Here is a 24,752-nt window from a genome sequence, read left to right as displayed (position 1 = left end):
TCCTGATCACCCCACTGAATAATAAAATACATGATAGTGACTGACACTAACTCAGGTTTAACTGACATTGTTACAGGACAATAAAAATAGGAAAAAAGTAACAGCAGGATTATGACACTTTAGTTCAATACACAGCCAAAATATTATAAGCTCGGTTTTTCTACATAAATGCTTCTTGCCTAATTCAAGCAATTTCTGTTTGTTTTGGAATTCTAGTAAAATTTAACCATGATGTCAGGTAGGGACCAACACCAATAATAATTATTGGGAGTTAAATTCAATAACAAATATGCAAAATAAGCTTTACGTGGCAAAAGGTCATCACTAGCTGTCCCTCAATTTAATCAGGGACACAAGCATCTGCCATGGGACTTCATGTGATTGAACAAGCCGATTCTCAGCCCACAGACTGTTGGAGGACATGCTGCTCCATCTGCTCACGAGGTGGTAGGATTCAGGATTTGCTTCCTCTCCTTCTCTGCCACTGGATTGTCTCATTTACAACATATTATGACTCAAAAGGTGATGAACTTTGATGGACAGAATCTCTGAATGACAGAAGTGCTTTGGTGTAGAAGGAGGCCATTAAACCCATTGTGTCCACACGTTCTTGTCACTCTGAACATTTGGTAGCCAGCTCCTCCCAGTCATTATTGTGCATTCTGCCACTTCTCATGCACAGCCTCAGAGCATTATATTTATCCTTTCCTGGAAAGTTAAACATTTGAAAGTCAAAGAAACAGGACCTGGTGACCAGAATGCTTTTTAGCTACCAATGTCAAATTGAGTATTTGTTGATTGTAGAAGAGTTCTGCGTCAGTGTTTATGCACCCAGCTTCAAGAAACACACCAGCGTTAGTTTGACTGTCCTCCCACTGAATCCAGAGAACGCTGCACTGGCATTGCTGATGAAATTTCTCAAGAATACTCATGTCTCACTATTCAACAGTGCAAGCCTCACTACAGCGCCAGGGTACAGCGAATACCCACAGCTGTGTACAATAGGATATCATAGTAAATCTTCCCAGAAACATAGAGCATCTTTGCACCTTCTCTGGGAATCTCCAACATGGCCTCTGGGCCAGGCTAAACCAATAAAAACATAAAGAACAACTGCAGGAACTTTTCAATGTATTAATCAGCCTAACCAAAGCATTTGACTTAATTTAAAAAGATTGCATTCCAAAAATGTAGATGTTCAAGTAATTCCAATACAATCCTGTAAGTGTTTCATGGTGACATGACCACAACGTCCTGAATGAAACATCAGAAACAGATGTCTTCAAACTCTGAACTGGCAAAGGCAGAGTATACTAAATATCATTCTCAATTTATATCACCTGTCACATTTTCAGCCATATTAATGGCAAGCCACAGGAGCACACTTTAAAAGAAAAAAGATTTGATTTCAGAAATGATGTAGAGTATTGTACTAGATATTTTGAGGAGGCGGCGGGGGGAGAGGGGGGTGGTTCGGTTAGCTTAGTTGGTTGGAAGACTGGTTCTCAATGCAGAGTAATGTGAACAGTGTGGATTCCATTGCTGTTCCTGCTGAAGTTACTCTGCAGGACTCTTTCAATTTTTCCCCTTGCCTGAGGTGGGACGACCCTCAGGTTAAACAGCCACCAGTCATCTCTCTCTAATAACTAAGTATCCCTATGGTCTACTAAAACTATGGCAACTTAAGGTTTTCAACATTTTAGATATTAAGAAAATGTTATACTTCTATCCACTGCAAAAAGTAGCGACCACAGAGTACCCAATGAAGCAAAACCTTTATCCTTGCAAGAACGGAGTTTTTGCTGCAGAAGTCATGACAGTTAACTACTGTACAATATACTAAACTAGCCCGACAACATTTAAGACAGTAAATACCATGTTCTGTACTATATCCAGTGTAAAAAAAAGTTCAATTTGTTTATAAGCAAGATGTCACACAAACGGCATTGTTCCATTTTTATTTTATGACTGTCCAACCCGAGTAATTTTACAAATCGACACTGGCACAGAAGATGCCAGATCTTTGGGGATACATTTTGGGAACTTGAGAAGCCACTCTCTATTATTCTCCATCCATTACCCAAGTAAAAAATAAGACAAAATAAGACAAAGCTACAGAGGTCTGAAAATCTAAAATATAAAAAATGTTTCAAAACAAGTAACAGATAGTAATGCGAGTGCGCCTTCAACAAGGCATTTTACCTTATGTGGTAATGTTTATGTTATTTTCTATAACAGAAGAATGAACATCATGGTGTTGAAGACTCCAACAGACATTTATTACAACTAACCACGGTGTACCAATATTGCATTCCTTAGGCAGTTAAGTGTCCGAGCTAATATTAAGCCATTAGGTTACAACAAAGGAGCATGCACCAAGTGATCCAAGGCATGGTGCAGTATGAGACTTTTATACTCTCAAGTCATATGCCCATGCTATCATTATATCACAGCAATCTCAAAAAGTCATACTGGTCATGAGACACAACACAACATCTCTATTTCCAAAGATAAAAAAAGACTCCAAAAATGTATACATGGTTGTAAATATTCCTGTGTTGATATTTCAATGACAAAACAGATAAATAGACTTTACAGAACAGAAGTTTCAAACTTCAATGCAACACTGGAGGTTTGACAACTCATCCATATTTGAAGATTTATCATCCTTCAACAGGAGGTATATGTTGATGCCTCTTAGTTCAACAGTGTGGCGCTGGAAAGCACAGCTGATCAGGTAGCATCCAAGGATGGAGAGCTTATGCTCAAACTGTCGATTCTCCTGCTCTTTGGATGCTGCCTGACCGGCTGTGCTTTTCCAGCACCACACTCTTCGACTCTAATCTCTAGCATCTGCAGGCCTCACTTTCTCCTATATGATGCCTCTTACTCTTGTTTGATAACTTTGTTATCTTGCTGCTGGTTGTGGTGACTCAATGTCACTGTATAATCACTGCCAACAAAGCGTTTTTCCTCACTTTTCTCATGCATGATTAGTGTCTTATACATTGTGCTAATTTCTGGTCTCTATCCCTTCACAATGTAGCACCACCATCAGTAAATAATTTATATGTGTGGGCTGATTGCACATTCTAGAAACCTTTGCTGATATCCATATATTTGTATTTCTAACTCTCAGTTCTCTGCAAAGTGTGCAGTTTTGGTAGTTTTCTATTTGCTTGTTCATCGTGTACCACTTTCATTCTCCTCTGTCTTTGAAAAAGAATAACTTTTATCTTGGAATGGCTAACAAATTGGTTGCTTGGAAAGGTCTATCGCACTTGCCTTCCCAACACAAGTTGTGCTCAGGATGGCAGTATACTATCCATTGGTACTGAACAAATAAAATATAGAAATGGAATGTAAAAATCTTGCTTTGTTACTCAATATTATTAAATCAAAGATCATTAAGGATGCACCATAGGTTCTGCTGGACCATTTGAGTATGGATAATAAGATGATGATAGGTTGAGAGCCAACTTCCACTTAGCAGGCATTTCTTAAAATGATTCAGACATACTTTGTTCTGGGATACCAATCAGACTGAGATTAGCACTCCCCATGTCAATAGTGATCATGGTCCTTATGTTGCTAAGCCAACAGTAATATGAAAATTTACCTAAATTTCATACAATGTTGCTACTTTCATCTGAGCAGCACATGGGACACTGTGTGGATGTAGAGGTTACCTCCGCAGCTGGGTTTGATGTATTTGACATGCCTCACATGCATTCAATCATTGACTATATCGCATGGATTCATGTGCTAGCCATCTTATGTATTCAATATTATCTGGCTGTGGTGAAACATGAACATGATATCTTGGCATAAACTCCTTGTTATCATGACTTGTACGTTGTTGAAAATGGCTTGTTACGATATATCAAATTAGCCTTTGAGACAAAAATGAACAAATCTTCTCAGGCACATCTTTAATACTGTCAGACCATTCCTGGACAAATTATCTTTTTCAGCTATTGTAATTGCTCATCCTCAGCAGTGGCTGATTGCAATTGTCCACACTGGTTCTGGACAAACTGTAACAGACCAACTGGAGAGCATCTTCAGCATCCTGCACTGTAACATCAACACATAGATCAAAAGGAACATCTTGGTCTTCGTGTGGGTTGGGTAATCTGCTCAAATGTGTCAGATGTAATCATCCCAGTACCTGGCTTGTATTTCATTTCAAGATCATATCTTTGCACTGTAACAAATAGATACTGTAAGATGTGTGCACTTGTTGAATATGGCGGAATATAATTTGTAATGGCTTGTATTTGCAATTTGTAATTATGAATTCCATGCCAAATAAGTGTATGTCAAGCCACAAGACGCCAAATACCAAAACATTCAACGTCGGAATAGATGGCCTACACAGACGACAAAAGTTTTTTTTTAAAAAACCAAAGTGTATACATGCCTGTACCCACTTTGAGAAGTATGACTTACCTGGGGTCAAAGTACTGCAGTAAGATTTTGTTGATAGAACCTGCTTGAAATAAATGAAGATTTAGCAGTGGCCATATTTGCCACAGATTGGGGAATATCCTTCTTGAGCAAATCTCTCAGAAGATACAACCTGTCTGCAAAACTGTAAGTATATAGTAAGAGCAAATTCCAAGGCAACATTGCAGATTATCATCCTCTGGGGTCAATAGATTTTAATATCTTTGATCTTACCTGGATCAGGATAGATCCCTTGGCTGGACCAAATGAAACTAAAGGATCTAGTTGACATTAACCTGACACTGCTAAATACCAATCCTTGTTATTGTGCTACTATTATCAGTAGGTGAAGGTTTCATGCATGCTTGGTCTTATCCTTGACCACAATATCATCAGCAATGCAGACACATTTTCAACAATCCTATCCATGTACAACTAGAATAAGTCTTGAGTTCCTAATAACCCAAATGGGCAACCATTGAAAACAATATTGTCCAAATGGTGTCTTAAATGTGATAAGCTCTTGGGATTCTTCTGCTAAATAGACAGACCAGTATTTGTGCTTCACATCTAACTTGGAAAAAAAAATCTTGCTCTTGAAAATTTAGGATTTAATTCTTCCACAGTTGTTATTTTGATTGGACACCTTTTAAGTGAAAGTTTCAGATGCCTTATATGGTAAACTCTTATGGTGTATTCCTTTCTCTAAAACACATGATGGAACTACACCAATCATTGCGATGGTTGACCTTTTGAACTATACTATTTCATTCGGTTCCACTCAAAATTAATCCTGAACATATACACTGCAGTTCCTTGGAAGATTAATGAATGGGTTCTCATATTACTTAAGGTGTCATGCTGCATCACCCTCAAATTGGTCAATCACCTGAAATCCATCCAGGTAGGTGTCTTTAACAGCATTGATGGATTTCATCGCATCACACGTGGTCTATTCCATTACATTGGCTTTGGTTTGAATCTCATTAATTATGACTGTACCAGGATCTCTGTATCCAGATAGTCCTACTTGTTGTCAGACAATTAGCTTCCACCAGTTAGAAGAGTTCAGGAAATCAAGGTGGGCTTGTATATAGGCAGAGTCATGTGATTGCACCAATGCAAGAAACTGGAGATTTGTTAAAATGTAGTCTGTTAGATGGACTCCAATAGGCTGTACATGGAATGTCACTGGCTGACACGTCTTTCAGGATGTATAGTGGTAATATGTTGGCACCAGCTTGTCTTGATTTTACCTTTTATTGATGTATTGTCCTGTCTTTTGAGGATATATGATATAATTGGTTGCAAAAGCTTCTGATTGTATTAGATTGCCATAGTGTGTGAAGTTTTCAAAATTGAAAACTTGACCATTTTGAGATTGGCTATTTCCCTGGCTAACTCTGAATCACATCGATGTGTTTACGTTTATGTACCTTCTCTTAAGATACATTTATGATATCATGAGCAAGTCCCTTAGAAGCATAATGACAATGAAACATAATACAACAGCCAGACAATTTAAAATGCTCAGGTCCTTTTCAACAACCACTGTGGTGGTCTTTAAATGGTAAATGATCTGTCTATGGAGCCCTTTCAGCAAGCTCACATCACTGGAGCTTTTTCAAAAACTTGCAAGCTATGGGATAAACTAAGTTATGTTAGGTGCCCTTCTTTGATGCAAATGCTCAAAACCAAATCTTAGAACAACTTGCATTTATATAATACTTTTTACAAGCTCAATTCGTCTCAAGGCACTTGCTAATGAAATACTCTTTGTTATAAGACCATAAGAGATAGGAGCAGAAATTAGGCCATTCAGCCCATCGGGTCTGCTCTACCATTCAATCATGGCTGATAAGTTTCTCAGGAGAAAGTGAGGACTGCAGATGCTGGAGATCAGAGCTGAAAATGTGTTGCTGGAAAAGTGCAGCAGGTCAGGCAGCATCCAAGGAGCAGGGGAATCGACGTTTCGGGCATGAGCCCTTCTTCAGGAATTCCTGAAGAAGGGCTCATGCCCGAAACGTCAATTCCCCTGCTCCTTGGATGCTGCCCCTGACCTGCTGCGCTTTTCCAGCAACACATTTTCAGCTCTGATAAGTTTCTCAACCCTATTCTCCCGCTTTCCTCCCATAACTCTTGATCCCCTTGATACTCAAGAACTTAAGTCATAAATACACTCAATGACCGGGCCTCCACAACCTTCTGAGCCAATGGATTTCATAGGTTCACCACTCTCTGGCTGAAGAAGTTTCTCCTTATCTCCATTCTAAAAAATGTCTTCCCTTTACTCTAAGGCTGTGCCCTCAGGTCTCCTATCAATAGAAACATCTTCCCAACATCTACACAGTGTCCAGGCCATTCAGTGTTCTGAATGTTTCAGCTAGATCCCCCCCTCATTCTTATAAATACCATAGAGTGTACACGCAAATTCCTCAAACGTTAAGCTTTTCACTTCTGGGACCATTCTCATGAACCTGCTCGCAACATACTCCAGGACCAGTAGATCCTTCCTGAGATATGGAGCCCAAAACTGCACACAATACTCCAACTGTGGTGTTACCAGAGCCTTAAAGAGCCTCAGAAGTACTTCCCTACTTTTATATTCAAGTCCTCTCAAAATAAATGCCTTCTTAAGTACTAACTCAACCTGTAAGTTTACCTTGAGAGAATTCTGGACTACAACTCTCGAGTCTCTTTGCACTTTAGACTTCTCAAATTTCTCCCCATTTAGAAAATAGTCCATATCTCTATTCTTCCTATCAAAGTGTGTGACCTCACACTTCATAAACTAGGGAACACTTAAATCAAGTTGCATACAGCACAACCGCAGAAGCAGAGCGATATAATAGCCAGATAATCTGTTTGCTAGCAACATTTGTTGGGAGGAGAACTTCTTTGTTCTTCCTCCTACATTACAATACAGCCCTCAATTCAAAAATACTTAACCAGCTGAAAAGCACTTGGGGTTATTCTATGGTCATGACAGGTCTTACATAAATGCACTTGCTTCACATAATGTCGCAAGCTATTTTGCACACGTCTGAGAGAACATCACACCAAAACGACAACTTCAGCAGTGCAGCCCTCAAATTGATTTTAGTTCAAAAATTTTGAACCCCATACAACCGAAATCTTCTTTGAATAAAATTTCATAATTGGCTCTTCATATAAGATACAATAAATGTCTATATACTTGCGTACCTTTAAAGTAATGCAAATAAAACTATTTGCTGCATGGTTGACATAAGCTGGAGTTGAAAATAAGATACCTCCAAAACAGCTCCTGCTTGATTAGTGCCTCAAACCAGACTTGTGGAATTTGACTTAACTGGGCACCAAAAGATTTAGGCTGCATTCTTGGAGACAGCTGACTTGTGGTCTTCATTTTGAAACTTGGTCAAAAAAACATCTGCTGCTATTCTGACAAAGGTTGCTTCAAAAGCCAATTAAAATTCCATTTGATAAAATTTGAATTTTTCCTCCTCCACCGGAATAGTGCAGTTATTTATAAAATTAGCGAAGCAGGTTTAAAAGGGAACATGGAAAGGAACACTTCGAAGAAAACAAACAGGAATAACACAATGCTGTACCAAGTAAAAATCCGAAATGAGTTGAAGAAAAAGCTTTGTGGTTCAGATAGTCACTCCATAGGTATTTTATTTGGAAATTTGAAAACCATGTCCTGACCTCAAAAATCTAAATTTCTACCCAGTGTTGGCATTTCTTCTATAACTGTTCCTCTGCTTCTTTCCAACTCTCATGTCTGCCTGTGCCTCTTTCACTTATTGTCCCCTATTGGATTTCTTTCATTTCTGGAATGTCACTTGATATTTCTCTCCATCCTGCTAACCAAATACCCCCATTTATACATTCTTTATTATTTTTCATTCCTTTTACCCCTTCTAACCATTAAAGGCTATCACAAAGATTCTTTCACTAATGTACTGAAGAGTTACTTTGCAAAATATTTACAGCACCTAGCAACTCTGTTTTTCGACTCAATTGTCTTTGAAACAGCAACATTCAAATTGCCTTCCATGTTTACCCATTGAATTTGGATGCTAGCTTTTTGTGAGTCATGGCGAGGTATCCCAAATCCCTCCGTTCTGTAGCTTTTTGCAGTTTTTCTCTATTTAAATAATACTTAGCTTGATACTATTTTTGCAGTGGGTACAAAGATCAGTCCACGCCGATCCCCATCAATTGCTGAGATACTTGCAAGTGACAGAAATAGTTGGAGAGAGGAGCAGGGGCTTGCTTTGTCAGCAATTGATCATTTGCGAGAACTCTCATCTCAAATTCATATGGTTGTGGGTTCAAGCCCCAAACGAAAAACTTGAACAAAACTCAAACCTGAGACTACAGTAGAGCACTGAAGGAACATGATCATTATCTAAAGGTGGCAATTCAGACAAACAGAGGATCTGTCTTCGATCCAGAGTATCCCATGAGAAAGACTGTTCTATTTGCTGTTCTGGTCAGATCCCTGAATCAGAATTGCTAAAAAGGTTCTTGTGATACTATAGTAGTTTCCCCACCTCTAAACCAGAAGGTCCAGGTTCTAGTCCTGCTTGTCCTGGAGTGCTGTTTTAACACATCCAAAGAGGATGATTAAAAATCATTTTTCAAAATTGCATGAAACAGATAATCTGTTGACACATTGCTGTTTCTGGTAGCTTGCTCTGTGCCAATCAGCAACTAGTAGAAAGTGAGGACTGCAGATGCTGGAGAGTCAGAGTTGATAAATTGTGATGCTGGAAAAAGCATAGCAGGTCAGGCAAACATCAGAGTACCAAGAGAGTTGACGTTTTAGGCAGGACCCTTCATCATGATTGAAAAGGGGGAAGGGGACTGAGAGATAAATGGGGGAGGGGCTGGGACTAAGGGAAAGGTAGGTGGGGTGGCAATAGGTGGGCGAAGGTAGGTGGTGATGGTGATAGGTTGGTGGGAAGTGGGGAGTGAATAGGTGGGAAGAAAGAAGGACAGGTAGGTCAGTTCAAGAGGACGGTGCTGAGTCGGAGATTCCGATCTTGAATGTAGTAGGGGAGGGAAGCTATGGAAACTGGTGAATTCAATGTTCATGCCATGTGGTTGTAGGCTCAAGGCAGAAAATCAGGTGTTCCTCCTTCAGTTTGCAGGTGGCCTTGTGTAGACAGTAAAGGAGGCCCAGAATGGTTATGCCCTCAGGTGAGGGGGCGGGGAGAGTTGAAGTGGATGGCCACAGGAATGTGGTTGGTGCCAATCAACTTCCAACTTTCCCAAATCACAACCTTGAAATTATGCCTCATCCAATATTCCACAACTCCATTTCCCTGCTTCCCTTACTGATTAAAAAACTTCTCCATCCCAGTCATGAATATAGTTAATTACCCAGTCTCAACAGCCCTTGATGATAAAGAGTTCCATAGGTTCACTAGCCTCAGAGAAGAAATCTCTCCTCTTCTGTCTAAAATTAGTAACCCCGTCTTCATTAAGGCCCCTGGTCTTTGACACTCCCACAAAGAGAAACAACCTCTTCACATCTACCTGTCAAGTCCCTTAAGAATCTTCCATTTTAGCGTGTTTCAGGTCTCCAGCCTCAGTCTAATTTAGCTTCCCCTCAGAATACAGTTCTGGACTGCCTCCAACATCAGTATATACTTTATTCCGAAAAGGCAAGGTTGAGGTTGGCAAGCTTCTGGAAATGGAGCTGGAGCCAAGGTCTAGCACCACTCATGGGTGTTCAACTTTTAGTAGAAAAGATCCTTTCCCTGGCTCAGAAATGCCTCCTAAATGCAACTACGTTATTGACAACGTTGGTGAAAACAATTCATGAAAACTACTAAACACAAGACAACTCCTGTGCCTCAGTGGTCAATTAGGGGCAACAATAATGCTGGTCTTCCAACCATCCTGGCATCCTAGGAGTACATTATAAGTTGCAGATTTTTAAATATTGAGATAGCCTTGGTCTCAGACGTGGCAAGAAAATAGCCGTTAAATCTGTAATTCTTTCAAGATTGTCTGACAAAGATTTCAAGGAGCTTACTTCAATTTCAAAGACATTTTCTTTGTTAACAACAAATATTGTGGAGTCTTGGTGAAACTTGTCCTGGATGAAGCCCCAACAGGAAAGCAGTTCGGACCAGATGACATGTGGCTGGTGCACACAAAGGAGAACCACAAGTTGAAGAGCTACAAGATGAAGGTATGCAATATATACTATAGACAAACAGAAAACAGACAGAAGGACCACAGAATCTTTAAGAGAAGCAGCAATCCCTCACAGGAGGAAATTATTTTTTTGTTTGGCAGAAAAGGAGATCTTGGGGGTACTATGAAAGCTGGCCAAAAAGGTCTAAAACCTTGAAAGCATTATAACTAGGCGGCAGATGCAAAACAGCTAGCCATTTTCCCAAGTGTAACCAAACCATAAACTGGAGTGTCATTATTGGTTAGGTTACTGAACAGGAACTCTGGAAAGTTACACCATCTGAATACTTGCAACTCAAGAAAAGGAGAAGGCTCACAGAAGTGTGCCTTGCTAATGGCAGTTGTATCTGAGAAACCAAAGTTGAAAACTGCTGTTGGAAAGCACTCCTAACCCAACCTACTTCTGGAGAGAAGTGCACATTGTGGATTTGTGTAGCTGTGTAATGCAACATTCATGCAGGGAATGAAGTAAATGCATGTGGCTAACTAAGATATATCTTCGCTAAACAGACTATTTAAAAGGGATATTTACTTTATTTGATGTATTATTTATCTATTAACTTAATGTGTAATTTGTGCTATGATTCAATTTATTGTAAAAAGCTACAAAGTGAAATCTTGTTTTTAATTTAATTAGTTGAGGATCATTTAGTAAATTTTGTTATTTTGGTTTCCTACCTACTAAAGTATCTTTCTGACTCTCTTAAAAAGATTTGAAAAATCTGCTTTTGGTTTCAGACAGCTGAATTGCTACGATTCTTTCAGATTAAGCCTGAAATAGGTATAAGCTGTTCAGTATATGTCGTTGTTTCTCCAAAATTGCCGTAGTGAAATTAAAAAAGTATTTACTCGTACAGATTTGTTGCGGATGCTGTGAACTGTTTGTTTATTGATCAATTTAGGATTTTGCAACTTACATTTGAAAGTCAAACAAGTGAGCATCGGCATCCCAGTGCAGTTGACCAGATAGAGGGAGGTCATGGTTGCAGAGGACACGGGTGCCAATGGCCAAAGGACCCAAATTATATTTAGGTTCCCCAGTGCAGGCCAGGTTCTGACCTAAAAATGGCAAATGGCTTCCAAGTTAGGTCACAGGATTGCCACCCTCCCCTCCAACCCGCTTTTCTGACTTCTACATTTAAATTAAAGGAGGTAATTGCCTGAAATGAGTAAGCTTTATTAAATGACAAAAAGAGATTCACTCCAAAAGGCACAAAAATATGTCAGGCAAAACCTTAGAAATGCAACACCTCCATTTTGAATTTTCCAAAATCAACATCCCAAGTATCCTCATAACAACTCAATTAAACTGTTAACTTGCATCGTATTGTGAGTTATATGATCCTGGAAACCTGAGGTCACCAAACTGGAACATGACAACAGATAGCATCCAAGCTGCAAAACCTACAATTTTTCACCATACATTCACCAGGTTCATGATTTATTAAAAGAATAATCAAAAAGAGAAATTTTCACTTGTTAAAAAGAGCAATTTTCATTTGTTAAAACGATCCTCAACTAATTAAATTAAACGACAATTTTCACTTCTTATGGGAAAGCAGATGTGACCGGACATTTCTGAATTTAGAATTACAGGTAGCTGTTTTTAAACTATATCATTTTGTTCAAACAGGTCATTGAGACACAATGAAAGAATACAACATTAATTTGATTGAAATTCATTTCATTCACTCCAACCAGGAACCTTTTTTTACAAAGGACTTTTATTCTGAGAGTAAGATACTCCTGCCTTTTAAACTGTATTGTGTTTGGTTGTCTTCAGTAGTATTTCAATTCAGACACTGTTTGTTCATGATTTTCAACTGAGCTTCTGGAAATGTAATACAACCAGTACTTTCGTAAAGGATGTAAGAGACATGATGGATAGCAGCCGATCAACAGGCACAACACAGGGAAAATTGCAAAGACCCATTAAATCAAATTTAGCACATGATCCAATTTTATGATCTGTTTGGAATCATTTTCAGGAACAACCATTGTTGTGATATATAGTTGTCTGCAAAAGTTTCTGAGCATTTACATCAGGAATACATTCAGCTGTGAAAATACTAACTTTGGAGCTATTTCCTGTCAGCCTGGCTCAGTGGTTACACTTGCACATTCTGATCTGAGCAATAATGGGTGGAATCATCCAAACCAGCAGCTGAATGCATTACCTAATTTAGAGGCAACTACTGAGACAATACTGCAGTGTCAAGTGTTGAAGTCAGGTTCATCACTTGGCCAGGGACAGTGGAAAAAATGGGCAGCCAGCTCATCCAGGAGATGTTAAAGAGCAGGCCAGCGCATTCTAATGACCAGTCCAAAGAAAGCAGCAGGAAGCCGCTAAAATTAGGCAAGAGGAGGACCCAAGGAACAGTTGGCGACACAACGAAATCATAGGAAAGGAGGAAAATCATCTGAGATTTGGAGGAGTGAGATGGAAAAGGTCCATAGTTTCTTTATGGCACACAGAGGAGCATGACAGCACCTTCTGGTCCAGAAAAAGAAAAAATTAAAAAACTGATTTTAGTTGCGTGTCTATTGTCCCTTGTCACCTGTATTTTTAAGCACGTTACCCCATTAGCAATTTGACTAAATTAAATGTTAACATCATTTAACTGTTAACGAATGAGACTTATTTCCCCCAGACAGTGTGGGAAGTGCAGTCAGCAAGACAGCTGGAGTCTGATGACTACACTTGGCTTAAAACAAGGTTCCAGTACCCACAGTATAACTATATTCCCAGCCTATTTCCATACAGCAATCTTCAAAATGTACCTTATAGCATGCAAGACTGAAAATCCAGTGGAAATTGAAAAGCAACATTTTAAGGATCATTAACATGTTTCACAATCAACAGGCATGGTGGAATGCAGAATGTTTTTGTGACACCAAGAATATAAATGAGAAGCCAATAATATCATAATCCAACTGGTGTTCTGCTACTTCATTGAACTTTGGTTTAAAATCTTACATTTTTGAGGCTAAGGGCCATTTGCTTAAGGTTTATTAGAGGGTTTCACATCACGAAGCCTAATGAGCTTTCTCACGATACGTTACCAAACTAACTGCATCAACTACCTACCCCACCCCTACAGGATCCCTCTCATCTGATTCTAACAGTATCTCACCACCCATCATTCCCAAAACAATCCAGAATTTACTGGTATCCCTCATGCTGGCACTATCTTTAAAAGACCATTGCCAACCAGACAAGCAATGTTGGTGTAAAGCTGCTCTGCATGCTTCCTGACATTTTCCCTGGACATGGCAGACAATGGAAATTTTGCAGGCAGCAATCTGGAAGTTCTGCTGGTTAGAGTGGTACACAGGCAGGAAGTCCTCTTCCCCCAGGATAGCAGAGGAGATCACAATGCCAGCCTGCTGTTAGGTTGCCACCCAGGTCAGTACAGTTTCAGCCATTTGGACGAACACCCAGCAATGTAAGAAGAAAGTCAATAACCTTCTCCACTCCCCCAGCATAAATGTCACTATCTCTGCTACTGCATCCTCCTCCCACCAAGGCACCAGCTCTACTACTCATTATTCACCATCTTCCCTCATTTCACTGTCACCCACCCCAACACTCTACACCTTGCATGTCCTCTGTGCTGCCTACTCACTCAGGATGTGTCCATCCCTGCACCAAAAATAACAGCTGGACCATCCACTTTCATCTCCCTTTACATCTGCCTATATCTCTCATTCCAGGAAGAAAACAGCCCACGATATAAAAAAAAGAAAGAAAGTCAAGCTGGATGGTGCACTGCCCACCTGCTGAAGAGTGGCATATGGAGTTTAATTTGTATAAATGACAGGTATTGCATTTTGGTAAAACAAACAAAGACAAGACTTATACAATTAAAAGTACGGTCTTGGGCAATGTTGTCAAACAGAGAGACCTAGGGGTTCAGGTACATAATTCTTTGAACTTTGAACATAGATAGAGTAGTTAAGAAGGCTTTTTAGCATGCTTGCTTTCATTGCTCCTTTCAATGTAGGAGTTGGGACATTATATTGACATCACATAGGACATTGGTGAAGTCTCATGTAGAATATTGCGTACAGTTCTGGTTCCCTGTTACAGGAAAGATATTATTAAGCTGGAGGGAGTTCAGAACAGATTAACCAGGATGTTGCTGGGAATAGAGGGTTTGAGGTATCAGGAGAGCTTGGGACTTATTTCGTTGGTATGTAGGAGATGGGGTGATTACCTTTGAGAGGTTTATAAAATAACGACGGGTATAGATAAGGTGAATAACAGGTGTCTTTTCCCAGGTAGGGGGACGTCTAGACAAGGAGACTTTTTTTTAAGATTAGAGGAGACATCTTAAAAGAGACATGGGGCAATTTTTTTGTCAAACAGAGTGGCAAATAGGTACAATAGCAACATTTAGATAAGTACACGAATAAGAAATGTTTGGAGGGATATGGGCCAAACATAGACAGGTGGGACTAATTTAATTTGGGATTATGGTCAGCATGGACTGGTTGGACCAAAGGATCTGTTTCTGTGCTGTATGGTTCCTCATCTCTTATGTGAAGGGGTTCTTGACTGTGACTGACCTGAGCTGCTAACTGACCACATGCAAGACCCTGGACTGGCATCAAAGGCTTGACTTACTGTGTTGGCAATTCCTCGGCAATCGTGCTTGCCTTGATGAAGGCTTGCTAACAAACAAGACGAGCTTCCTGGCTTTGTGTCTATGCTAAATGGCAAGGCAATACCACATTACTGTGAGTCAAAGAGTGTGGTGCTGGAAAAGCACAGCCGGTCAGGCAGTATCTGAGCAGCAGGAGAATCAACGTATTAGGCGTAAGCCCATCATCAGGAATCAAGAAAGGCTTATGCCTGAAGCATCGATTCTCCTGCTCCTCGGATGCTGCCTGACCAGCTATGCTTTTCCAGCACCACACTCTTCGACTCTAATCTCCAGCATTAGTAGTCCTTACTTTCTCCACATTACTATGAACCTGGTATCTCTCGCTGGGGGATGGGGGTGGGGATAAAGGATACTAAGGCAAGGCAGGAATGTTATGAGCATCCAGGTGTGCGCAGGGTCAAGGAGCAATATGACAGCAAGTAAACAAGCTAGAAATGCAGCCCAGTCCAGGTCTCCAGCTAGGTATGTGTCCCTGAGCACAGCATTACAATAATAGTCGCTAATGCAGCCTAAGATGCAGAAGCAACTTTGGATCAAAAATCTAATTAAGGATCTTAGAGGTTGAACATGTTGGCTATCAATGTCCATAGATGTGGGCACATGTGGCCAGTGCCCATGCAGTGTGCAGTGTGTTTCTGGTGCTCAGTGTCCAACATGGAGGTCCTGGCAAGTTTTGTGAAGACTTGTAGCTCAGGTTGAGGTTCTGGATGTTAAGTTTGTTCGCTGAGCTGGAAGGCTCTTTGTAGCAGACACCAAGCTGCAGTTGCTAGGTACTCATTCTGACTTCCATTTTGAGAATTCTCAACATCTGGCCTGTTCATGGTAATTTGTAAGGTAAAACAAAATATTATTGAAACTGTAAATAAGGTGTTTTGCAAGCTAAAAACTGCCTTAATTTGCAACTTGCCACTGCCTTTGGAGAAACTACCTTCTCCACTCAACAGATACAATGACTTGCTCCCAAGGTCAAGATGGGCCTCAGCAGACTTCTCATGCAATTTTGTCATAAATCTCAATCTAACCAATGTCTTTCAGGCAACTGAGAGATTCTGCTCATAATATTTAAATAACTTTGCATGCTCATTATATTGGTGGCACCGCAGGGTACTTATCACAATGCTTTTATGTGACTGTTTAATGACACTGGAGCAATGCATGCGGCCACTATTGTGTCTTTGGGGTAAAAAAAAGCAGGTCAAAAAAATACAAGTGTCAACAAAGCAAAATAGTGGAAAACACACAAATGGTTTAGTACATTCCAGATAAGAGTGCAACATCAGTTATTTTTGAGCACTGGAATGGAGGACCTGGAGTTTATCAAAGGATTTCTACTTTCCACTGTTGTTAGTATTCTCTATTCCACGTTAAAATCTGTCCCAATAGACTTGTAAATCACAGGAACTGTTAAAATTCCACTTCCAAATACGATGAACAGCAAACCACTTCCCACACACAATAATTTTAGGTTATGTTTAAATTTTTAATGAAAAAGCTCAACTCATAAATAACAAATTTGATTTTCACTATGGTAACTGATCTCTTTCGATTAACAATGAAGCGACACGACATTAAAAGACCAGCAAAATACACTCAGCCCAGCCAACCTAAACCCACGACAGGATGATATTGCTTTGTTATTAACAGGGTCTTATGTCAATTGGCAGATGCTTACAAATCATAACCGGCAAGTGGGGAGAGACAAGAGATGTGTACAGTGTGGACTGGTGACATAAACATACGAGGAAGTCTTGGGCAATTCAACAAAGTAGACATGGCAACTTCTTGTCAAATACTGGTGGGAGAGAATGGATGGTGAGGAGGGGTGATTAGGGAGGGTGGGTGAGGGAAAAAAAAAGAGGATGAGATGGTGAATAAATTGGGAGACATGACAAGAAAGAGGTTGGGGGAAGAAGAAGAGGATGGGAGAAGATGAAATGAAGAGAAAAAGACACTGAGCTCGCCCACCAGCGTGTAATACAAATGGGATATTTTGCATGAGGGGACAAAGGCAGTAAAAATGGAGACAAATATAACGATACCAGTTATCCTCGTCTCCGCTGCAGCGGCCGTTGTCCAGGTCCAGGGTGTCCACCTCGTCCAGGAGCAGCCTGGCCGAGCCGCTGGTGCTCAGTGCCCAGGGAGCAGCTTCGCTGGTGCCGGAAGGCGGTCGGCAGTGAGCGGGGGGGAGGTAGCTACTGCTGCCGGTACCGCCAGGGTAAGCAGCCGAGCCCGGGGGAGATGCGGGGCAGTAAACCGGGCTGCCGGGAGGGTAGAGGAGAGCAGGAGGAGAGGAGGAGGAGGAGGAGGTAGAGGCGGCGGCACTCGCTCTGCTCTTGAGCTGCTCGTTCTGCCACTCGAGTTTCCTGACCAGCTCCTGCAGCTTCTTCACCTCCAGCTCGGCGCTCACCTTGGAGCTGACATCCCCCGCTGTAGCCCCCATCACCTTCAGCAGCGGCGCCTCCATCCTTCTGTGCAACCCCTCCCCCAAAAAAAGCCTCTTATTGTGATTGAAGCTTCGATAGGATGGACAGGAGCTTTTCAATCTCCTCCCGTTCTCTCTCGCTCTCGAACACAACAAAGAACAGGCGAATATTGTGACTCAAGACTGCAAAACCCTCCTCTCCAGTACAATCTCTGCCAAGTCTCTCTCACACACCAACAGCACTGTTCTGTCCGTCTGTGTGTGTGTCTGCCTTTTTTTAAAATGCCGTCAGGCGACACGTTTCCCCCCCCCCCCCCCCCTTTCTCCTCTCAATCTGCAAACGCTCTTATTGCAAGGTTTTTTTTTCTCTCCGTTGGGGGTTGGGGAGGTGTTGCTATCTCACAAAAGCGCCGCCCACATCAAAGGAGTAATGTCGCCTGAATCGCTAAGAAATCACTTTCTAGCTCCCCGTACCCCGCCCCCGGATTATTGCCGCAGCGTTTTTTAAATTCTGTTTTTTTTTCTATCTCATGCATGGTATAATGTGTTGCAGTTTTTATTGTTGCAAAACTGTGTGTGCTTCAACTGTATACACGTCCCGTTGTGAGGCTCCCTGTTCTGAAGAAGGTTCCCTGGACCCGAAATATTAACTCTGCTTTCTCTCCATCGGCAAAAGTGAGGACTGCAGATACTGGAAACCAGAGTCTAGATTAGAGTGGGGCTGGAAAAGCACAGCAGGTCAGGCAGCATCCGAGGAGCAGGAAAGTCGACGTTTCGGGTAAAAGCCCTTCATCAGGGCTGTCCATAGGTGCTGCCAGACCTACTGAGCTTGTCCATCATTTTCTGTTCTTGTCACTGTTGATGTGTGTTGAGCAGCGTGAATTGGGTGTGAAGTTGTACGGATGAAATATACTCAGCACAGAACATGATGGTGCATCTCGGGATACAGGTAAAATATCACCAGCTGAGTGAATGGGCCACAGTTTAGGTGGTGAAGTTTAATGTGCAAAGCTGTAACGCTGTGTGGCAGGAAGTGTAGAATATTTGCAGGGAGAAAAACTGCAGAATGCTGCTCTACAGATGGATCAGGGTGGCTTTGTCCATGAATCAGAAAGAGTCAAGTTCACAGAGTCATAGAGTTGTACAGTGCATAAACAAACCCTTCAGTCCAATTTATCCATGCCAACCAGATATTCCAAACTGATCTATTACCACTTGCCAGTATTTGGCCCACATCCATATACCCATCCAGATGCCTCTTAAATGTTATTGTACCAGCCTCCCAGCACCTCCTATGACAATTCATTCTGAACATGCACCACCCTCTTAATGAGAAAATTGCCCTTTAGCTCCGTTTTAAATTTTTCCCCTCTCAGCTTAAACCTATACCCAGTTTTGGACTCCCCTATCCTGGGAAAAAGACTTGGGTGTTCACCCTATCAATGCCCCTTATAATTTTATAAGCCTCTGGAGCTCCCACCACCACCCCACCCCAGCTTCCAGTGCTCCAGGGAAAATAGTCCTAGCCTATTCAGCCTCTCCATATAGCTCAAACCTCCAACCCTGCTCATAAATCTTTTCTAAATTCTTTAAAGTTTCACAGCATCTTTCTTTTAGCAGGAAAACCAGAACTGCATGCGTTATTCCAAAAGTGGCCTAACCAATGTCCAATGTATGAACTACCATAACATGACCTCCCAACACTTATGCTCAACACACTAACCAGTAAAGGGGAAAAAACAATGACTGCAGATGCTGGAAACCAGATTCTGGATCAGTGGTGCTGGAAGAGCACAGCAATTCAGGCAGCATCCGAGGAGCTTCGAAATCGACATTTCGGGCAAAAGCCCCTCATCAGGAATAAAGGCAGTGAGCCTGAAGCATGGAGAGATAAGCTAGAGGAGGGTGGGGGTGGGGATAGAGTAGCATAGAGTACAATAGGTCAGTGGGGGAGGAGATGAAGGTGATAGGTCAGGGAGGAGAGAGTGGAGTGGATAGGTGGAAAAGGAGCTGGGCAGGTCGGACAAGTCCGGACAAGTCAAGGGGACAGTTGCTGGAGGTTAGAAACTAGGACGAGGTGGGGGAAGGGGAAATGAGGAAGCTGTTGAAATCCACATTGATGCCCTGGGGTTGAAGTGTTCTGAGGCGGAAGATGAGGCGTTCTTCCTCCAGGCGTCTGGTGGTGAGGGAGTGGCGGTGGAGGAGGCCCAGCACCTCCATATCCTCGGCAGAGTGGGAGGGGGAGTTGAAATGTTGAGCCACGGGGCAGTTTGGTTGATTGGTGCGGGTGTCTCGGAGATGTTCCCTAAAGCGCTCTGCTAGGAGGCGCCCAGTCTCCCCAATGTAGAGGAGACCGCATCGGGAGCAACGGATACAATAAATGATATTAGTGGATGTGCAGGTAAAACTTTGATGGATGTGGAAGGCTCCTTTAGGGCCTTGGATGGAGGTGAGGGAGGAGGTGTGGGCACAGGTTTTACAGTTCCTGCGGTGGCAGGGGAAAGTGCCAGGATGGGAGGGTGGGTCGTAGGGGGGCGTGGACCTGACCAGGTAGTCACGGAGGGAATGGTCTTTGCGGAAGGCGGAGAGGGGTGGGAGGGAAATATATCCCTGGTGGTGGGGTCGGTTTGGAGGTGGCGGAAATGTCGGCGGATGATTTGGTTTATGCGAAGGTTGGTAGGGTGGAAGGTGAGCACCAGGGGCGTTCTGCCCTTGTTGCGGTTGGAGGGGTTGGGTCTGAGGGTGGAGGTGCGGGATGTGGACGAGATGCTTTGGAGGGCATCTTTAACCACGTGGGAAGGGAAATTGCGGTCTCTAAAGAAGGAGGCCATCTGGTGTGTTCTGTGGTGGAACTGCTCCTCCTGGGAGCAGATACGGCGGAGGCGGTGGACTTGGGAATACGGGATGGCATTTTTGCAAGAGATAGGGTGGGAAGAGGTGTAATCCAGGTAGCTGTGGGAGTCAGTGGGTTTGTAAAAAATATCAGTGTCAAGTCGGTCGTCACTGATGGAGATGGAGAAGTCCAGGAAGGGGAGGGAGGTGTCAGAGATGGTCCAGGTAAATTTAAGGTCAGGGTGGAATGTGTTGGTGAAGTTGATGAATTGCTCAACCTCCTCGCGGGAGCACAAGGTGGCGCCAATGCAGTCATCAATGTAGCGGAAGAAGAGGTGGGGAGTGGTGCCGGTGTAATTACGGAAGATCAACTGCTCTACGTAGCCAACAAAGAGACAGGCATAGCCGGGGCCCATACGTGTGCCCATGGCTACCCCTTTGGTCTGGAGGAAGTGGGAGGATTCAAAGGAGAAATTGTTAAGGGTGAGGACCAGTTCAGCCAAACGAATGAGAGTGTCAGTGGACGGGTACTGTTGGGAACGTCTGGAGAGGAAAAAACGGAGGGCTTGGAGGCCCTGGTCATGGCGGATGGAGGTGTAGAGGGATTGGATATCCATGGTGAAGATGAGGCGTTGGGGGCCGGGGAAACGGAAGTCTTGGAGGAAGTGGAGGGCGTGGGGGTGTCTCGAACGTATGGGGGGAGTTCCTGGACTAGGGGGGATAGGACAGTGTCGAGGTAGGTAGAGATGAGTTCAGTGGGGCAGGAGCATGCTGAGACAATGGGTCGGCCAGGGTGGTCAGGCTTGTGGATCTTGGGAAGGAGGTAGAACCGGGCAGTGCGGGGTTCCCGGACTTGAGGTTGGAAGCTGTGGGTGGGAGATCTCCTGAGGTGATGAGGTTCTGTATGGTCTGGGAGATGATGGTTTGGTGATGGGGGGTGGGGTCATGGTCAAGGGGGCGGTAGGAAGAGGTGTCCTCGAGTTGGCGTTTGGCTTCAGCGATGTAGAGGTCAATGCGCCAGACTACCACTGTGCCCCCTTTGTCCGCTGGCTTGATGGTGAGGTCAGGATTGGAGCAGAGGGATTGGAGGGCTGCGCGTTGTGAGGGTGAGAGGTTGGAATGGGGGAGGGGGGTCGACAGGTTGAGGCGGTTAATGTCCCGGCAAGGCAAGTCTACCAAATGCCTTCTTCATTACTCTGTTTACCTGCGACTCCACTTTCAAGGAACAATGAACCTGCACCCCAAGATCTCTTTGTTCGGCCACACCGCCAGGACCTTACCATTAAGTGTATAAGTCCTGCCCTGGTTTGACTATCCAAAATGCAGCACCTCACATTTATCCAAATTAAACTCCATCTGCCACTCCTTGGCCCATTTGCCCAGCTGATCAAGGTCCTGTTCTACTCTGAGGTTATCTTATTGGCTTTCTACTACACCATCAATTTTGGTGTCATCTGCAAACTTACTAACAAACCTCCTATATTCACATCCAAATCATTTTGTGTAAATTGTGTAATAAATTGCAGTAATACAGACATTAAACTGAATGTTGGCCTTTATTGCAAAGGAGATGGAGTGTGAAAGTCCTGTTGTCATTTGCTGCAACTGTACAGAGACCACAACCCATATGCTGCCTGCAGTTTTATTCTCCTTAAGTTGGGGATGGGTGGAATTACTTGGGTTGGAAGCAGTTCAAAATAGGTTCATTAAGCTGATCCTTGGAATGAAAGGATGATTGTATGAAGAAACATTGAGCAGATTTCGCCTATAGCTATTGGAATTTTAAAAACTGAGAGGTGATCTTATTATAATATATAAACTTCTGAGAAGGGCTTCACAGGATAAATACTGGGAGGCCGCTTACTCTTGTGGGGAATCCAAAACTGGCGGACACAGTTTAAAATAAACAAGAAATGAGAAGATTTTATTTATCTTTCTCAAGGGTCATTTGCACTTGGAATTCTCTCCCCAGTGAGCAGTGGAGACTTTCATTGAATATATTGAAGGCCGAGTTAGACAGATTTTTGATTGACAGGGAGAAGAAGGTTATGAGGGACTGGTGGGTTAGCGATGATTCTGTTGACTAGTGGAACAACTCAATGTGCCAAATCGCCTAATCTTGCTCTTATTTCTCATGTTCTTATTTTCTTACAGTTCCAAAAGTCATGCTTTTGACCATACTTGGCATATATGATACCTCTTGGCAGTCCTGCAATGCTGTACTTCAATGTTTGACAAAAGAAATGTGTTTTCCTTAGTTTTACTGTAGGTCAGTGCATGGGTTCAAGCAGCAGGCAGTGTTGTGAAGAAGGCGAGTGAGGTTTTCAGGCACACTCACAGGGACCAGAGCATGCATGGCACCATGAGTGACAAACAGAAAAGGATCCTCCAATAAAATGAATTAATTTCAAAGCCGCTTTCCAACTCAATATCCTACGATTTGCTAACCTAACTAGTGCAGGAATTCTGTGTGTATGGAAAAAGAAGGACTCCACCTTGAAGAAAAATCCTAAACCAAATGCATCACAGGAACAGGGACCAGCCAATGATCTAGAGAAATATGTATCAGAATGAGTGCTCGAAAATCATCAGAATGATTACATTCTCATATGGAATGTAATGTGTATATATAAACATTTAAGTAGGACAGATTAAAAGCTGTGTTCAGGCTATTTAATGTTGTAGTCGGTTTATGCTACAAAGCAATCTAGTGTTATGGCAAAAGGCTCAGAAATTACCAAGTGACCCTGGTGTTAAAATGACCACTTCCAATGATTCATCATCAAACAGCAGAAAAATAAGTATCCATCATGTCACGTCAGCAACATGGGTGTAATGTCCATGAATGGAATAATGTCTATCATAATTTTCAAATGTAAACTCTGTAGAAATTCTATATTTTTCCTGGAGTTTTTGAGTGCATCCATATCAAGGGCTGAATGAATAGAATAAAATGAATTTATGAATTGATGATGTGTTGAATAGGTGGCTGGATGGCCTAAGTAAAGAATGCAGCTTATTAATATTAGTCATATTCAGATCCCATATACCAATGAGTTCAACAGGTGTCTATGAAAACATAGAACCCATAATGCGGTTATACAAGGAAGTTTAACATCCATAGTTCAACCTTTTGATACGCACCTCAACAAGCCATTCAAGGATCATGTGGGTGCCGAGTGGAATGGGTGATGGTTATTTAAGAAGAAACCTTCAGAAAGAGTGGAAATGTGTGTGCCCTGCTAATGGTTTTTATGACTTCACTAGCAAATTGTAGGAAGTTCGCAAAGTGTCATCAGATTATACAAAACCACGGAATATCCAACTCAACGAATGAAGGTGTCTCACTGTAGGGGAGGGGGATAATTCTGAAAATCAGAGCATCACATCTGAATCAGAGTGGGATCTTTATGGTGTTACTGGCAAAATAACTTATTTGATCTATTTGTACTGGGTACCAAAAGTAATTAATCCAATGATTTTAAAATGCTTTGACTGTGGTTAGAGTTTATCTTCATACAATTAATCCATTTCTATCTGCATACAATTAATCATTTCAGTGTGCCACATTGATTTAATATGAATCACCATTTTTACATTGGAAAATGGCAACCATCCAGACCAACAATTCACAATTTGAATTCTGTGCAAGTCTGCCTTCATCTTTGTGAGACTGCAAAAACTGACTTATGTACTACAATCTACAGGATTACAGGCTGCAGTGTTTACGTGATAGGTGTTGATTACTGTCAATCAATTTCTTTGACACAGGAAATTACATTTCTAAGTATGGAGTACATTCCTTTCAGTTCTACTCCTAAAGTGAGGGCAAGAATTGATAATGGATGGCTGGGTCTGGAGATGTCATTGGGAAGAAATAATAGGCACTGGTTAGATTTAAAAGGAACTTGATCTCTTCAGAATTAAATGTTTAGAAATGTAATTGCCCCAGTGGAGAAGACCAAGATTTCAGAATAGTGGGGCAAATTTTGTTCCCCTATTAGACCATGGAGTAAAAGTTTTGCCAAAATTCCATTTAATATTTTTATAGCCAATGGATCAGTATGGAAATATTTGTTAAAAAGTACAGCTTGCTGAATAAAAGAGAAGAGAAATTGAAGTAAACATAGCCAAATGTAAAATTGCCCATTGGTCTAATAAGTTTTGTATGTATGACTAAAATGATA

General features: G+C 42.0%; 1 protein-coding gene across 2 annotated transcripts in view; it reads right to left on the bottom strand.

Annotated features, from left to right (window-relative positions):
- The window catches only part of slain1a (SLAIN family member 1a), a 123,199-nt gene extending 105,208 nt beyond the window's left edge, over nucleotides 1–17,991 (bottom strand). The window contains exon 1 of one of the 2 annotated variants that reach the window (XM_043692680.2): nucleotides 17,351–17,991. In XM_043692680.2, coding sequence (XP_043548615.2) covers nucleotides 17,351–17,775 — 425 coding nt within the window. In that variant the 5' untranslated portion in view covers nucleotides 17,776–17,991. The remainder of the gene's footprint in view (nucleotides 1–17,350) is intronic. The other variant, XM_087987972.1, reaches the window with a different exon arrangement.
- Between the last annotated feature and the right edge of the window lie 6,761 nt (nucleotides 17,992–24,752).

The sequence above is a fragment of the Chiloscyllium plagiosum genome, unplaced genomic scaffold (assembly GCF_037043375.1).
Source record: "Chiloscyllium plagiosum isolate Xiang-an unplaced genomic scaffold, Cpla_swu_hap1 HiC_scaffold_6, whole genome shotgun sequence".
Classification (NCBI taxonomy): Eukaryota; Metazoa; Chordata; class Chondrichthyes; order Orectolobiformes; family Hemiscylliidae; genus Chiloscyllium; species Chiloscyllium plagiosum.
The sequence above is the reverse complement of the archived record's forward strand: the minus strand, read 5'-3'. Positions and strand labels throughout refer to the sequence as shown.